This window comes from Cyprinus carpio, chromosome B22, assembly GCF_018340385.1.
Source record: "Cyprinus carpio isolate SPL01 chromosome B22, ASM1834038v1, whole genome shotgun sequence".
NCBI lineage: Eukaryota > Metazoa > Chordata > Actinopteri > Cypriniformes > Cyprinidae > Cyprinus > Cyprinus carpio.
Genome location: NC_056618.1, coordinates 16,071,444 through 16,090,194, shown reverse-complemented (window position 1 = coordinate 16,090,194; position 18,751 = coordinate 16,071,444). Strand labels below are relative to the sequence as shown.

The 18,751-nt window shown below is 38.3% G+C and overlaps 1 protein-coding gene across 1 annotated transcript; it reads right to left on the bottom strand.

The window, feature by feature from the left end:
• Positions 1 to 657: 657 nt before the first annotated feature.
• Positions 658 to 17,134, bottom strand: LOC109047146 (ceramide synthase 1-like). Its single transcript, XM_042749050.1, has 7 exons — positions 15,782 to 17,134; positions 8,931 to 9,090; positions 8,143 to 8,323; positions 7,812 to 7,973; positions 7,026 to 7,173; positions 4,100 to 4,224; positions 658 to 3,194 (listed from the first exon to the last, which is right to left on the bottom strand). Exons 1-7 carry the CDS (start codon positions 16,040 to 16,042, stop codon positions 3,152 to 3,154), a joined length of 1,080 nt encoding a protein of 359 aa, XP_042604984.1. The 5' UTR covers positions 16,043 to 17,134; the 3' UTR covers positions 658 to 3,151.
• Between the last annotated feature and the right edge of the window lie 1,617 nt (positions 17,135 to 18,751).

Sequence of the window (18,751 nt, the reverse complement as noted above, 5' to 3'; positions counted from 1 at the left end):
TTCCAAATTTGATAATGAATCATCATATTAGAATGATTTCTAAAGTATCATGTGATAATGATCCTAAAAATTCAGCTTTGCATCACAGAAATAAATGATAATTAAAGTATAATACATTTAACACAATTATTTTAAGTTGTAATAATATTTCACATATTACTGTTTTTTTCTGTATTTTTGATCAAATAAATGCAGGCTTGATGAGCAGAAGAAACTTCTTTCAAAAACATTAAAAATAGTAATGTTTCCAAACTTTTGGTCTGTACTGTATATATATATATATATATATATATGATATAGAGTAATGTTTGGAAACCTGGCATTTAAAGTTTTTCATCAAAGACTAATATTAATTATTCCATGATTCTTTAGAAATTTTATAACTCCCATTTCTTTCTTCAGTCCTAGTTCCTGGTGTGGTTTTGACATCCAATGATCACTTCTGCTTTCGCTATTTATTGGGAAGCAGTGTGGTGCAAATTTGCTGTTATTTATGGAAGCTGATATGCTTCGACATGCACTGGTTTAATGTTTGTTAGTGTTTTTTTTGTTCTCCAAACTTAATTTAACTTTGCAAATCAGCGGTACATGAACTTGATTCTTAAGGGCGAAGAAGAAAAATAAAGTTTTTGTTGAGTTAAGAATATACTGCAGTGGTTTTCTTTGAACAGTTTTTATTAAATGGAAAACAAAAAGCATGACAACACAGTTGGTTGCAATTCACTAATTCAACTGGAATTATTAAAATTGTTCTATTACAAATGAGATAATACCGGGTTACTCCTATTGGTCAGATCAAAATCAAGGAAAAGAGTCAATAAATGATCCAAGAAAAATGTTTAAATACATTTTTTTCAATGTTAAATTAATCTGTATAAATCCCCTAGTTAACTATTTTTAAAATATATTTTATACAGGCGAAATTAGTGCAATTTCAATTAAATAACATTTTATAACCCAGATACAGCAAAACACCCCAGGCGAAAACACCTCAAACTTTACATTTACCGGGGGTTTGATATTTGTTTTTGGCACTTTTCTAGAAAATTAACACATTTTGATTATATCCTCAATGTGATCAAATGATTTCCACTATGAATAAAAAACAATGATTTTTCATGGAGTGTATTGCTATTTGGTAACCTGAATTTTGACTCCAGGCAAACGCTGGAAAAGTTTCACAGAATGAGGGTTACCATCTAGCCACAGCTGTATTTAACGGCAATGTTTTTGTCCAGTGATTTGACAGTGACGGGTAAAAATATGACTACAGACCAGAAACTGACTAAACTCGTTCGAGAGTACCATAGTACACGGCTGCTGTATAAATAATGGACGTGTACATCGAAAAAAACGAATTGCGTTAAGGAATATTTCGCGCAAAAACAAAGCATCCAAAAATAGCAACACGAGCGGAAGACATGACTACAGCGACGTGTGTTTGTGCGTGAAGATTATGAACTTTTGATACAGTAGGCAAATAATCTATTCAAGTATTGTGTTAGTTTTGGAGTTATCAATATGTCACGACAGATGATATCGGTTCCATTTCGTCTTTTGTCGTAAGATTTCTTCATAAAGCATATTCTCAGATATCATGCGTTCCTGAATACAACATCTGCATAAATACTTTAATTTGAGTACAGCAAAAATGTCGGACTGAATAAGCATCCACGATCACCTACTGCTAAGTTTTAGATCCATATTTATGCAAAACAAACACGATATAGCGTCTGAGTGTAAAGTGTTTAGCCAATCAGAAGCTAGCTTAGATTGCGCCATTACTGCAACGGTTGCTAGCAGGGGAAGAAGAAGAAAAATCTATGAGGGGAATGCAAGCAGTATTTGGTAATCCAAACATTGAAAGTGATTCCCTTGTACATTCAAAAATGGTAATACTGTACAAATGCGATTTTGGTTGATGCGAGTCAGGCTAATTTGTGGTTGTAACCCTGCGTAGGGTGTTAGTAGACAACTTTAACTAGTACAGTGGCTCTCAACTGGTTTTTCTTTAGGATATTGATTTTATATTGTTTTTGTAAATTATTTAAACTTGAAATGTATTAATATTACAAGGCCGCACTGCGAAAGTGGTGGATATTTTTTTCTTGTTTTCCAGTACATGTCTAAAAACTTTATTAAATGATGGTACATTAAATGACAAAATAAGAAGTCTTGTTTTCTGAAAACTGTATTTTTTTTCTTTAAAAAGTTTTTACTTTAAACAAGATAAAATATCAAAGCCAGTAAGGTCAGAAAAATAAAATTGCAACATTTAAATATGCAACATGCAGAATATCTAACATGACTTCTGCACAAACTGTTTATTCTTGTATACCTGTATTCTGAATGGTTGTTTTTAAGTTTTTACCATGCAAGATTTTCTTCATGGTTTTCAAGAGACTGGCATATGTCCCAATTTGACTAGTTACTAATAATATACATTTTAATGAATTTCTGCCGAAATATCATTGAGTGTGATTTGATGCACAACCTGCCCTTTGATGCCAACACCAAAAGATATGGTAAGAATTTGTTACATATACTGCCTTAACTATTTTAGGGCATTTATCATTTGCATTTAACATTATACACTTCTAACGTTTCCATTTCCTTTGCTTTTCAGATCAGACCTTCGACCCACTATTTGAGAACCACTCCACTAGTACTCACATACCACAAGTTACGTATTAACTCTTCAATTCTTTCACTCGTGGAATGAAAAATACATCAGAACAGCAAAAAACAGTGGTCTAAATCGAAAACAAACTGTGGTCCCAAATGATGACCACAAAACCTGTTTATCATGGTTTCCGGCATTCTCTAAAATGCATGGGTTTGTTTCTCACCGGCAGAGATATCACTCCCGCCGTAAGTTCCCGATTAACAATTAGTGAGAGGTCACTCATTTAACTTAAAAAAAAAATTAAAATACATTACACAAGACAGATAACAAATAACATTCACAGTGCTATGATTACAATTATAATATCAGTTACAATTATAATAATCAAGGTAAAATGCAAATGGTCAATATTATTTCTTCTCATGACTGTCCAAGCACCTTGGCATTCTGAGGTTAGAATCAAACTAGTTCGCATAAGTACCTTGCAGTCATCATTAAGTGCCTGCAGGTGGCAGCACCTAGACATTATAGATGTTTCTTCTTGGTGATGCCGTTCTGCACGTGTTTCCTAAGGAAGGAAGAGACGTGAAAAGCACACGGTCAGGCTTTAAGCAGGTGATCGCAGGATGCATGTGGCATGGTCTCATATCACTTTACTTCAAGGTCCGAGAGATAAGGACAGGACTAAGGCCATGATGCTTGTCACATATACATGAGACGGCACTTATCCAATCTCCACGTCTCACAGATCAGGTCGAGACGGACCGTCACACTCGGTGATCTCAGATTGCGTTACCCTAAACCTACAGCTATTGCTGTCATAAGGTGTGTGTTACAAAGCGGTCTTAGTGGTTAGTATATCTAAAGCTATAAAAAAAAACACTGCCCAACTGTAAAACTTTCAAAGGGGCCCAGGTTAAGCACAAATCAAGTGTCTAATACAGTGGTTCCCAACCCTGGTCCTGGAGGCACCCCAACAATGCATGTTTTGCATATCTCCTTAATCAAACACATCTGATTCAGGTCATAAGCTCATTAGTAGAGACTCCAAGACCTGAAATTGGTGTGTCAGAGAAAGGAGACATGCAAATTGTGCAGTGTTGGGGTGCCTCAAGGACCAGGGTTGGGACCACTGGTCTTATATAGCCTTGTTTTATATACACTCTCCTGGTCCTAGTTAGTGTTATATTTTAGTAAAGCAAAGCAGCATTTTCAAAGAAATAGAACATTATGCTGCCTTCAGGTCATGTTGGAATGAGCACATTAAGTGCACTTGTAGCCTACACCACTGCAATAATTATAAATACTAGTAGGAATAGGCAAAAACCATTTTGGTTCAAAAGAAGTCTAGGTAGTTGACTCTACAGGTCTCAGTTCTGCCTGAACTGCTAGTTGACCACACGACTTCCTCTTGTTTACATGCACATACTTTAAAACTGCACAAACCACCAACTGCTGCATGTCTTTGCTTACCCTTCAGTAGACATCTGATCATTAGTGTCTTTTTTCTCTTTTAGGTCCTCATCCTCGTACTCCCGGACATCATTTACCTCCGTCATCTGGCCCGTCAGGGCCTTCACCACAAACAGCACAATGAACTGTAAAAAGAAAACATTTGACATTTACTGAGAATTTTCAAAACACATAAGAAATGTAACTTGAACAGGGTAAATGATGGTAGGTAATTGTTCTAAAAGTTCTAAGCCAGTTTGTAGGTTAAAATTCAAGTTATAGTTAAAGTCAGGATAGCATGCACTGTTCATGTTGTAAGTGTACTGGAGGACACTTTCAGTATAAAGTATCTGCTAGATCGCTAGCTAACACGATCTGACACCACTGATTTCAGGTCAGTGAGATTTTTTAGAAGTACTCTTTTTAGTAGACCTTTTTATGTTAAGCTACCTAAAGCAGCGGTTCTCAATTCCAGTCCTCGCGCCCCCCAGCTCTGCATATTTTGCATGTCTCTCTTTGTTAACACACCTGATTCAGATAATTAGCTCATTTGAATTGAGCTCCGTGCATGAACTGTGTTCCCATTGACATGGTCCCTACGCAGTGTTCATTGCTCCTTACACCCTGAGGAGGGGAAATCTGTTGAAGTTTACTTCACTTCGGAACATTCATTCACAGATTTGTGCGGATTAGCGTCTTCACACACTGACAAGTGTGACATCATATACTTCTGTAAATAAACATGCTTCAGTGCACTTTGAATGGAACATATATGTTTGCTTTGAACTGGAATCATGGCGGAATATCCTGTGAGGTCCGCTTCGCAGGGCACTTACGTTCAACTCGAACAGGGATCCTCAAATCTGGACCTCGAGATCCACTTTCCTGCAGAGTTTAGCTCTAACCCTAATCAAACACACCATGCTAATCAGTGTCTTCGGTATCACTGGAAAAGCACAGGTAGGTAAGGTTGTTCAGGGTTGGAGCTAAATTCTGCAGCGCATTGGACCTCCAGGGTAAGATTTGAGGAACCCTGGACTAGAACAAACGTCTGAAGCCTTATGAGAAACACAAATTGTGCAGATCAGGGGGGCATGAGGACTGGAATTGAGAACCGCTGACCTAAAGCACACTTAATCCTGGGACAATCCCTCTAGAGCAGGGTAGTCCATACTTGTTCCTGGAGGGCCACTGTCCTGCAGAGTTTAGCTCCCACTTGTATCAACACACCTGCCTATAAGCTTCTAGTAGACCTAGATTAGTGGGTTCAGGTGTGTTTAATTGGGTTTGGAGCTAAATTCTTTAGGACAGTGACCCACCTGGAGCTGGACTGGACACCCCTGCTCTAGAACAATAGTCAACAGGTCATCAGCTCATTAGGTTGTCTCCCTTATCTGACGCACTAATGAGCTGATTGGTGAAATCAGGTGTGTTTGATAAGGAGACATTCAAAATGTGCAGTGTTGGAAGTACTCCTGCATCGGGGTTGGGAAACACTGCACTAGAGCAGTGATTCCCAAACCTGTCCTGGAGTACCCCCAGCCCTGCTCATTTGTATGTCTGCCTCATCTATCACACCTGATTCAACTCATCAGTGGAGACTGCAAGACCTGAAGTGGGTGTGTCAGATATAGGGAGAAATGTGCAGTGCTGGGGGTACTTCATGGAGAGGTTTGAAAACCACTGCATTATAGCTCATAGTGGATTCATTGTAAGGCTCAAGCCAGCAACCTTCAGGTTACTAACCCTGAGCTACACTACACTGCTGTTGTGTTCTTAAACTACCACTGATCTATATATGACTGGATCGCTCATCGCGTTCTAAACTACCAACAGGCAGTGAAGCCACCGGAAGTGTTCGATCTGCCATTTTATTAATCCCTACCGGCAGAGAGCATCATTGAGTCACATGCAAACCACTGTCCTAAAATCACCCGATTTGAAGCAAATCAGTCAAACGGGATTATTTTTTTATGTTGTATGTAAATAAATTTTTACTTTAGATGTTACCTGCAATGTTTATGGTCTTTTTGGGCAGGATAAGAGAGATATTTAAACCGTTTAGGTGGGTGTGTCTGCTGCACACTGATGACATAGGTAACTAAACCAACACAAAATATAGCCAATTATGAACATAATTTATATGAAATGGATTTGAATATATTACAATGAATAATACAATAGCCTCTGTTAATATTGCGCTATACTGAAATAAAGCTTAACTAACTTCTTGGAAATAAAGCCTTTAAATCCGTACTGTATACAGCAATTTATTTCTCTGAATAAATTATGATGTGTATATTTTTAATGTCCTGATTGAGCAACATCTATTTCAGACTCTCCAAGATTGCACAAATATGTTTACTAGCATTACCGTTTCCATGTAAAATGTTGTATGCTAAATTAATAAATAATTCAACCACCGTTTAAATCATTACCTGCTTCAAAATGAATGCTGTTAACGAAATCATTGTTGAAACATTTGCATTTAGCACCGAATTACGAATAAAAACACTATAACAAAATCATATTAACAATGAATAACTATGCAAGGCAAATAAAGGTATACAAAGCATAAATCTTTCTTCAGATTTCAGAATGAGCACTTTGTCGTTTTTTATATATGTTGAGGTGTCCGTCTCTTGTTTATCATATTCATGATGTTCGCTACTGTAAAGAAACTTAGCTTTTTAATAGGGAAATCCCCGACATTTAGAAAATAACCTTTTACATGCCTGCAGTGTTTGCATTGTAAGAATGTACAGAGATTTAAAAACGCTGACTTGTTATGTGATGTTTTCTCATTAAAATCCTACAATTTCCTATTAATTAAATAGAATGTTTGCGCACACTAGGGGTTACCAATATGGCGTGGCGGCTTCACTTTCATGACGTCATGAGCAATCCAGTTCTCTACTATAGATCAGTGTAAACTACCCATTCTTACCAGGAACCAGTAGATGTTCATGAGAAGCAGGGCAAACAGGAGTATGTTGAAGAAAAAGTAGAAAGGGATGTGGGGAACCGACTGGATACTGGTGACACAGGAGGCCCACAGAACTTTGAGAGGGAACCAGTACAAACGGAACCAAAACCTGCACAAACAGCAAGAACAAACTAGCTCACAGGTGAAGGCAACCTGGATCTCTCAAGCATCCTCTGGACAAAGGCTAAAAATTCCATTTCAAAAGGGCCAATAGGTAGTTGTTACTCATACAAGGGATATGGCAGAGCAGGGGTTGGAGAACTCTGGCCTTTGAGTGCCACTGTCCTGCAGAGTTTACCTCCAACCCAATGTCTAAGCAATCCTGAAGATTTTTTCAAACTCTGCAGGAAAGCGGACCTGGAATGTTGGAGTGGCCCACCCCTGCTAAACACCTTCACATAGATTATTAAACCAAGAAGGGCATGTTGCTAGATGAACACCTATTGTTTTGCATAGCAATCCTATCAACCTTCCCTAACCCTAAACCAGGGATACCCAATCCTTCTACAGATTTTAGGTCTAGAAATTACTATACATTTTGTCAGATCAAAGTGGAGGATTGAGCAAACCAATCCCTGAAATTTTAGGGCAATGATCAGGTGATGGGAATGTTTTCCTGGGACCAACAAAGGGTGTGTGCCAACTTTTGCAAATCACTTTTAGGCTTGTATAAGGTTTCAATGCTGTGTCACTATATATGTGTCAATAAGAAAACTTTTGGTTTCTTGAACAACAGGCACACCTCACCATGTGATGCTAAAACTAATAGCCCCCATGTTGGACAGAACATCATTGATGAGGTACTCTTTCCCTCCCCGGGTCTTGAAGTAAACGTTGATCTTGGTGAATTCCAACTGAATGTCATTGATGTCATGAAGAAAGAGGACGAGAATGCCAATGTTGTGGTATCTGAGGACGATACGAACCATGATGAGCGGTTTATGAACTGTGCTTTTAGTGGCATATAATTTGAGTTGATTATTTTGCAATTGCTGTAACTATGGAAACTAGAACTTCAGAACCTATTTTGACAAGCTGTAGCATCACTGCTTTAACAAAGCCTGTGAATTTGCCTGACCTGAAGGCATAGGAGAATGTGATCAGGGCCAGAGTGATAAAGTGATGCACCACCATGACGAGGGAGTCCTTCCTCCAGGCGTCCATGTAAATGGTGGCATATATGGAATGGCCGTAGAAGCTGCCCTGGATTAGGTAAGCTATTGTGATATCAGTGGGAACTGACATCCCACTCTTCCAGTCTAAGCCAAGAAAGAGAGAAAAAACAAGTGACACTGAGTTCTCCAAGTGAACTCCGCAACCATAAAACATCAACTCTAGATTGTAATGACCTTGACTTTCAAACAGTGGAACACTGGCCTCATAAAACATGATTTATACTGATATAGTAGAAATTAGAGTTGTTTGCATGCTGCTGGCAAAGGGCATTCATACTATCAATGAGTTGATGGGTTCCGGCAACATCAACAATCTTTGGCGATGTGACAAACTTTATGCAAATAAGCAATGACATGATACAGCAACAACCAATGGGAGATTAAATAGTGATCAGTGACCAGTGCAAATGAGCCTTCATTGTGTTGATAAAGAGTGTTAACAGATAATAGCAACTTTTGCAGATAACAGCAAACTTTGTGACCCTTAATTTTTTTTTTTTCATCAGATATTTAGTCATTAAACATCCTCAAGGTGTCTAACCCCCACCCCATTTAAAAGTAGGATGCAGTGTATACTACACAACTCTTACTGCTTGTAAGAAAACAATGGTTGAGTTATTCAGGTCTGACAGGGTTTAAACAAATTATTACATAAAAAAAAAACAGGACATGCGTCAAGTATAAACCTTACCGTAAAACACAGATGGGGGGTTTTGAAAGAAGGAGTAGTTAGTGAAAAACAAAAGGTAGGTGCTGTATGACCATGACATTGTGTAGAAGACCAGCTTCCAAGCACTCTCCGGCATCTTTGAGACATCCTTTGGTTGGATACAACACCATTGTGCAAAAGGCTGTGAAAGACGAGGAAAGAATGAAATTTAAGTGCCTGCATTTGAATAGCATCCATCAACAAAGACATCTAGGAACCAAATTACAGAGGATAAATGTAAATGTAAAAATATCAACAAATGGTAATTTACCATGCTCTACTTAATACTTATTACATAGTAACGTTGATTAATTTATGCATTTAACTTGCTTGAAAGTGAATGTTAACTATGTATATCTCATCAGGTGCCACAAAGTTGGTGTGATGTCATGCAACCACAACAGGGCGAAATCAGTTTTCAAGACTATCTAAGTTAAATACAGCATAAATTCTGTCTATAAATTCACATTAAACAAAACAAGAAATATTAAAGCAGCTTTGTGACTTCCTAGAGTAGGATGGGTTATAAAAAGGCCACTCTGATAAGCTCATGACATTGGATGACTCACGATTTTGGTTGATTCACATGACCCATTGATGGTAATAACCTCAAGCTAAAGTAGTACCTCATCTTTGCTAAACTTGGGTGCTTTGTTTACGTGTGCACTGACATGCATTCACCTTGTCTCTCCTGTGACAGACTATCCTCCATGTGAAGCCAAATGATACCGTAACTGAAGATGCGATTAAAAGCTTGTCTTAATCATTTATCTATTCATGATCACCACCTTTACTTGCCGTTACCTGATCTGCACTCTCCCTTGTGCTCAGGACAATCAAAAAAAGTAGGCCTTCGAAACTAAGCATATACATTGACATTATGTGGCCTCACAATTGTAGATGTAGGTCTCATGGTTGCCTCTGATTGGTCATAGGGCAATGTGGCTCGCACTGTTGGATTCTGCTCTCGGCTTCCACCCGCTGGGGTTATTTATAGAGGCCAGCTGTCACCAAAATGCCCCAACCCTGTTTGTCTATCACTACCTCTAGCTGAGGCCCTGAGGTTCAGGCTGTCTGCTGCTGATGCTGGTGGCTGCGGATGACTGCAGCTTATGGTTGTAATAGACAGCACACATCCTTTCTCAGCTGAGCAGCCTGACATTGCTCTGTGGTCTAAATGAGATCTCTTTAATATTCCAGCTGCTTGCTCTAGAAGTTCAGGGAAGAAGTTCAGTGCTTCTCAGACTAACTGTTTTCTTCTGGTAAATTTCTCAGAAGAGTTGTCTTCGAGTGTGCTCGGTTTGCTAATGGAAACTAGGATTTTCAATATGATTCAATAATTAATTAATTTATGAATCATCCACATCAGTTTCATAGCTCTGTTCTCTTAAGCCCTGAGACACACTGCACGATTTTCATCTGTCCCAGACGAAAGATTGGCATCGTAAAACAAGTGAGGCGATTTCTGTGATCGTGGCTCCTAATCGGTGGTCCTATGTCATACAATGACAGAGGTTCAAAGATGGCCGTTGTCACAGTCTTGTGACCTACGATAATTTTCTGGCAGTGTCAGAAATTCAGCATGTACATCGCACAGTGTGTTTGCAGTTACAACCCACATTTACTGACCAACCAGTAAAAATGCGACATGAAATCAACGCGACATGGCGCTAAAACCTAAAACTGCTTACCTCAAGTTCTACTTCCTTCCTCTTTTGCCGCTTCCACTTTTTTTCAGTGCACACAAAAACTACAACTGCCAAAGTGTGATTCATAATGCTCTTTTTGTTTACCACTAGTGCATGCTAATGATATTTTATTCTTCTATAGAAACGTGCGTCGTAGCCTACGAGTCAATAGGTGTCATCATCGTACAGTCTACATGCATATCGTACCCAAGGTTATTAGATCCATGTCGCAGTTAGACCAGCAATGATCTTATAGAATTGCTAAAATTGTGCAGTGTGTAGAAGGCTTTACTTTGTCAACCGTGTTTAATTTGTGTCTTGTCATTTCTCTATATGAATCGATGAAGAAACTTAAAGCTGCAGTCCGTAAGTTGTGCCTCTTTGTCGCCATCTCTGTTTGAAATCTGCAATTGCAGTTATTTGCAGAATTATCATTTTTGTATGGGTTGTGCATCGACATGACGACTCAGCGCAAATGAATCTAATGTTTTGATGTGTGGCTGTCAGTCACCACACTGGTGTGGATATTCACTGTACTTATGAATCAAGGATTGTACATCTTGGAAGTATGACTCTCGAATTTTCACCAGAAAATGTCATCTGAACAAGTAACTAACATGTCTGCCACTTTTGTTCTGACCAACTGAGGGAAAAAGCTTTACAATAGATTGCTTTAACAATGGTGATTAAATCTAATGATCGCTAAGCTCATATCACATCAAACCATGCAAATTATTATTATTGTTACACTTTGTTCTCAAAATGTTAATGTTAACAACATCAGCATTGCGTGACTACATCTATCTAGTGTGTATTAGCATTACCTGTAGACTACTGGTGACTATAGGTGAATCTCCAGTTGACCTTTCTGGATTACAAGCCACCATCAAAATGATAATTTAGTTATTCCAGATGCTGTGAGAAAAGGCTATAAATGATCCTCCACCTGCAGGATCCTCACATGCGATATAGCCTACTAGCAAGCACTCCTTTATGTTTAGGGAAGTGACGTAATGATGCAAAGACGAATGGAAAAATGCTTGTACTTCCCACGAAAACATACCAGTACCACTCAAATTAAAAATCATTATTACAAGCTTACCATTGTGGATCGGGCTATGGTAAGGAGATGGTTTTGAACATTGGCTGGTTATGTACTTGCCCAAAAATTGATTTTGCATCATTTTTAACCAAAAAAAGTTACGGACTGCAGCTTTAATGAAACACATAGGAGTTCCCCAAAGTCTCCTGAGCTTTGGAAGACCACCCTCTGGGCAGTAGAAGTTTCCTCTGGGAATGCAGTTTTGTTTTGGAAGACACGTTACAACCCATATTAGGCCGCCAACTACTTCTCCTCACTCTCCCAGCACATGAACGGCAAGCAAAAGCAAGGGCTGAACTGAACCCATTCTGGACCTGGTGACCGAATGCAACTGAAATACATTTTGTTTTAAGGGTCTTGTACAAGAGGCGACCTATCGGCTAAACATGCAGTATCCATGGCAACTGTTTGAGGACCGCAGGTGGTTTTGTAGAATAAATAAAAGACAAATGACAACAAACACAATGAATTAGCCCATCTCCCACATATGTAAATAGCTTTCCATCACACAGTGTCATTTCCCTATTGGTTCGATGCTCTCTTTGGATTTCCATTGTACTACAAGAGCAACTTGAAGAATAAATAAAAGACAAATGACAACAAACACAATGAAAAAGGACAAGCCCATCTCTGACGTATGTAAATAGCTTGGTGTTTTTCTTAGGATCTGCATTACATTAAAAGAGCAATTTAAAAGGACAGTCAACCAAATATTCTGGCATTATTAACTCATACCTTTTTTAACCAATAGTTTCCCTTTAAAGTTTATTTGAATCTTCATGCAACTTCTCAAATGGATCACTTTAGTCAAATGTGGTCACTTGTTTGGAAGTCAAGAATGAAGATTCTTCTACTAATGTGTTCTATACAGGTTAAAAACGACATAATGGGTGAACAAATCATTACCATTTTAATGTTTGGGTGGAAAAGGACACTCACTTGTTATGAGGGTGCAAAAATATAAACAGATCCGTTCATAAGAAGATATAAGAGTTTTATAAGAATAAAACCTTTTCCCCAAGACAAAAGTATCTCCACAGGGCCAGATGTAGCCACATCTTATACTTATTTTCCCCTCAAAAACCATCCTGCTTCCTTCCTGTTGGGGCTGAGTTATGTTTTTCCTTAAGCTTTGATTGTTCTTAGAATCACTGGTTCGTTTTCTGTCATCATTTCTGAAAATGATGCATCAGATCAAGAGATCAGAGTAGACGTTAAAAGGGCGCCACAAAGAGGAAGGAAGGATGCAGATGTATTTACATGCCTACTGATAATGGCATGCAATTTCCACTCTGAGCACCAAACATTCAAAGTACATCAATACAAGCATCTAGTACAGTGCAGTTTATCGGGTCTCTGAGCAGGCATAAATTACTGAGTGCTTTAATTGCCTTTCAGGGTCAGTTTACAGGGCTGCACATTTCGAAGGGTTACCTTTAGAAGAATCTTCTATCAGCATAAGCTAATAACCATTTCTGCTTGATCATATAAGTGCTATTTTATGCCAATTTCAAAATCTAGAAATGACTCTTTCACTATATGTATACATAATTGATTACTTAAAAATTGATTGACAGTCAATGAAAGATCAATGCACCTGCTGGTGTCACAATTACGTTTGTTCAGCATGTGTTAAGACTCTAAATCATTCAAACATCTGTATCTTTACTATCTGAAGAGCTGATAACCTCTGTCTGTACGAACCGCTGTTAAGACACAGAACTCAAAGGTTAGCTAGTGCCTGGAGAATCCACAGTGTGACATGATATTTATCTGGCAGCTCTTCAGACAGCTGATGTTGTTTGCCAGAACACGATACTGTCATGTATTTTGATTTAAGTGGAGTGATTACTGAAAATATCCTCTGGTTCAGTGAATAGTGATCATCACAGGCTCATCAAAGGTCAAAACAGCATGCAGTCAACACCTTGATTTTTTTCACACACACACAGTTTACAGTACTGTCCAGATGGCCTTGTGCTAGTCATCCATCGAGTCTGAAAACGTGAAAGTGCAAGGGAACTTAAAAAATGGATGGGCCTCATTAGCACTAAGAGCTCATGCCATAAATTGTTTATTAGGCAACATGGAGATTAGTTTAAAAGCAGGCGGAAAGATCATGTTACCTACCGCACGCATGTGTTTGAGAGTGCAGGACATAGTCCAGAAAACACTTTAAAATCTGCAGACTATGTCAGAAATTATCTCCCAAGACAATCCTGTGGCCAAGGTACAGTATTCTAATACTGCAGTAGCGAGTTCAGACAGCCAAAAAAAAAAAAAAAAAAAGATTTCAAAAGGGCTCCATATGACTTGTGCACTATATTTGATGTATTCAGAAGTCCTTTGATAGCTTAGTGTGAAGAACAGACCCATATTTAAGTCATTAATCACTGAAAACCTTAACACCTTCCCCAGCCATCCTTGGCACATTTCATGAATCAGAATGATTTAATCTTTTGAATCAGATCAGTTCATCCAGTCTCTTTACAAAGTTATGCGGTTTTCAGGTTCTGCTTACTAACTCCAAGAGTTGACAGTTCACTGCACAGGAAGATTATCAGTAAATAATGGGTTCCTCATTTAAACCTATCCTATGAGTTTGCAATAAAACGCAGGTTTTATTCGGGTGAACTATTCCTTAAAGAAGCCTTTTGGCAGTACCAGTACACCAGAATCCCATCTGGTTCTCATTGATTGATGGATTCTTTTGCAAGCAATGGTTTGATCACGTTGACATTAATACTGTGTTGTGTAGAAGGGGACACCCTCTTTCACTGAGAGAGTATTATTAGCCAAGAAGCACAAGTTACACTGATAAGAGACTAACGGTCTGCAAGTGCTAAATGCTTATCTTTTTATTTTCAAAGCCATGCCTGTTTTTAATCTCAAACTACGGTGCTGCAACTCTTTGCAGAGACCTCGCTGTCTCTTACTCAAGGGTTACAAACCAGACAAGGTCCTGACACGTCACATATTTCCGTATAAACATCACGCCAGCTGCCCGCGCCATCCGTCAGGGGTTCTCAATGTGCCGAGAGAAAGGAATTTACTGAAGGGGGAATAAACCGCAGTCCAGAGCAAACATGAATGCAGGGAACCCATGAATCAACTTGATTCCGCTAATTGCAACACATGTGGTGAACAAGGGAGAGTCGTAAACGCACTTGAAAAGCATGCTTCCGCCCCACACGTTTCATGACAGGAAGTGAAACCGACATTTGCATACGTCAGCTAAGCCGAAAATAAGATTCAAATGCAAAATGTGGGGATATCATAATCTCAGACGCGAGGCAATTTGGTAAAGTTCAGGTCTAGGAAACTTGATCGTAATATGGCCTGTTTGCATAGCCATCTTTGTATGTAAAAGTATGTAAAAGGTAAAATGCAAAGTAAAAAAACTATGTAAAATAGCTCTTGTGCACATTGCAACTTTGTACAGTGAGTTTAAAATGAATTTCACTGAGCTGTGAAGAGCGCACAAAACCTCAGAGGATTTTCTGCTTCAACAGAGGATAAACTACACCACAAACTCATCTTAATAGACATTTTGCAGTCACAGCTGAAATAGTGACTTGTGAACTTTCTGCATCAAGTGTGAAGACTTCTGTTAAAACTGCTGTCCAGATACAACAAGAGCTAAAAACTAGACTTTTGAGTGGTTTGCTTGAGCACAACTCATTTAGATTACTAACACCAAGTATGGGTGGTAGTACGAGTAATACGTGACACCATTAAAAACCTCAGAAGCACACTTTCCCACATGTAGATCTGCAAATTACCTTTAATATACAAATGGTGATGCAATGTCCAATGTTTCAAAACAACTTCAAATATTAATTGAGGGCGCCAGTGATGCTTTTTAAAACCCGGTGTTTAATACTCAAACAGTTACTGGATACGCTAATGAAATTTTTCAATAGCCGATGCCAGAATTTGAATTGTTTAAATAAATTAAAACCCACTGTACACAGTATAAATAATCGATACCAGTGTGTCACTTGATGCATTTGCATCGATAGTGACTTTGTTAGTATATTTACCTCAAAGATGTACACGGTCAGTCCCCTGCGCACCTTCGTCCACATGACCGCACACATGATGAACATGAAGATCTCCATCCAGGTTATGTATGCATGATCCAGCAAGGTTCTTCTGGACAGCTCCAGCCCGCAGTCTTCACAGTCTCTAAAGGCACTGAACATGACTGAACATGCTCTAGTGATGAGCTCCACGTAGCCAGGCATGCTCTCCATCTCCATGCCATCGCTGGAGGAACCATCATCCATGTGATTGGGGTCCATTATATTAGAAAAACTACTATAATAACAATGCAATGCACAATGCAAAAGTGCCACCAGCTACAGCTGCTGTAAACCTTAAGCTGATTATGGTCTCTGAAGTATCCGGTCTTTTCTTGTCTTCTAAATTAAGACTTATAAACGACTAATGCTAATTAACAAATTATACCAAACAATACAGATTCCAACATTAACCCTAATGCCAAGAGAAAAGAGATTATTTTATATCCTATACTGCATATATGCCAATGTCAGCCATTGGGGTGTAGCTTTAGAGTACCACCATCATCTGCTTAAACAGCCCATAACAAGAAACCTTCTCTGTATATAATATTCACTACAACACTTCCCTTACAGTGTGGTTACAAAATCCATTGCACAATACGCTATATCAATCAGCATGCCTGCTTAACAGTTCCTATATTCTCAATGTAAACTGATGGCTTACAATTTAACCATTCTGTGCAACCCTGAAATGAAAGGTTGATAAAAAGCATAACCAGTGTCGATTCGCCTGTTTATATTCCGCGCATGTGATGGGTGTCCAATTCATGTGCCAAAATAGCGCGTCCTCTCCTTTTCGTTATTTAGTATACATAACATCTCCTCTGGGTTTCATCTCATGTCTAGAGGTTTACAGCAGACATGATCCCGCGGTATGTCCATGTGTGGGTCGGATATAGAAAACAAGTAGAAATAAAAATCCCCAAATGAATACTACACTCAAATGAACCTGCGTATATACAGTATATCATCCAGCATGTGATATATTCACAAACGCATGTCTATGATACTGTGTCTAAAATCTACCTAAAGCATCCCGTGAGAAGCGACCGACGCGCCGCGCTGTGAAGAAGTTGAGGTTAATGAACCAAAAAAAGAAGGCAGATGATGTTCTCGTGTTAGCCGGTTCTTTAGAACGATTCGGAGGAGTCGATTCGCAAAGCGGTTTTGAATCACTTGAGTGTAGCCATCGCGAGACGTGTGTTTGGGTGTAGAATACATGTCGGAAACATAAAAATAGACTAAATCATAAGTATAGCAATATGTGACACAATAGAAATTGCGGCATTTGGGACAAAGATCATCAGCGTTTCAGAGCAATAACTGTACATCGCAAATATATGTACAGTAAGAAGCATACTAATTTATATAAATTAATCAATTATACAATGACTAAAAAATATATGTATATTTAACGAAATATTTATAGCCTATGTAATCAAAATAAATTGTTGTTCAAATCGTTCGAACAAACCGAGTCGCTAATGAATCGGACTTCTTAACTCAAGCAGCGGCCCGTTATCTTCAGATAGATTACACACGCGCGCACACACACACACACACACAGAGAGAGAGAGAGAGAGAGAGAGAGAGAGAGAGAGAGAGAGAGAGAGAACAGGAACTGGTTTAAAGTGACAGTAGCATAATTATGTGGAGTAGGCCTAACTGTTTATATGCTTCTCAGAAACGGGAAGGAAATTCAGAGGTTTTGCTTATATTAATAATACTTAATAATATTATTAAGGGGCTAGTAGGTTTCAGAATTTTAACTTTTATCCGAGCACATTTCTTGCGAACAAACAAAGACCTTTTGCTTAATGTTATAATGCACTCTCTGTAATGAATATAATCACATTAGTATAGATTTTTTATACCACTGCATTATATGCCTTCTAGATGAATCAACAATAATTATATGAAGACGTTCAGACGTAGCGACTATATCGCTATAGGCATATTTGATTATTATTATTATTATTGAATTTGGCTATTTTAACAATTGATTATGTAATGACAACCCAAAATGGTACAACATTCAAATGAGAATTGTATGCTAAAAAATGCATGTGTTTATAGCTTATCCGAGCGAGGGCTTTCAGTGTTGTGGCTCCCAGATTGCGGAAAGCTCTTCCCCAAAACAATCCGTCCAGCATCCTCCCTTCTCTCCTTCAAAAATCCAATTGAAAACACAATTGAGTATTACTCTTCAGCTCTCAGTCTGTCGTTCGTACCCTGTTATGGATGTTTATCTACATTCTCTCCGCAGGCCTATCTCTAATCTAACTTTGTAAGTGGTCTCTATACATCACTCTCAGCTCTTGGTATGGGTTCTGTCTTCTGGTATTGATGTTTATTTGTTTCTGTTCCTTAAACCTGACTTGTAAAGTAACCTTGGGTGTTGGAAAGGCTCTATATAAATAAAAAAGTATTATTATCTTTGATTGTAGGCTACTTATTTGTAGGCTAATTGTCCCATCATTTTTTTTATTATTATTATAAAATAAAAAATGTATGCAGTTAATTCTTTAAATAAAAGCATTAAATAAATAAAAATAATATTAATAAAATATTAGTGCATGTTGCTGGAGCCTCATACGCAGCAATACAAAGTTGTAACACTAGGTGACGTCATCGGGCTGTGTAACACCCAAAATGACGCGCTGCTTTTCTTCCAAATAAAAACCAACCGAATAAATTATTGAATTTAAATTAGTAAAAGCTTATTAGAATATGAAATTAATGTTGAGAAATTAAATGCATTCGGGTTTAAGAAAAAAAAGAAAGAAAATGTTATTAAATTTACAAGGAATAGCATTGCTGTGTGTTATTATCGTGCTAGATTATGACCATCTGTGGTCGCAGGTGTTAGGGCTCTTTGTGTTATCAGTCACTAAAGAGGATGTTATATGGTGTAAGGCTCTCTAATGT

Bases quoted from the DNA above. Each gene is read 5' to 3' on its own strand.
- LOC109047146 (XM_042749050.1), bottom strand. From the start codon at position 16,042: ATGGACCCCAATCACATGGATGATGGTTCCTCCAGCGATGGCATGGAG. The intron at 9,091-15,781 runs GTAAATATACTA...CGTCTTTCACAG, and splicing joins TGACCGTGTACATCTTTGAG to CCTTTTGCACAATGGTGTTG. The intron at 4,225-7,025 runs GTAAGAATGGGT...TTCTTTTTACAG, and splicing joins TGAACATCTACTGGTTCCTG to TTCATTGTGCTGTTTGTGGT.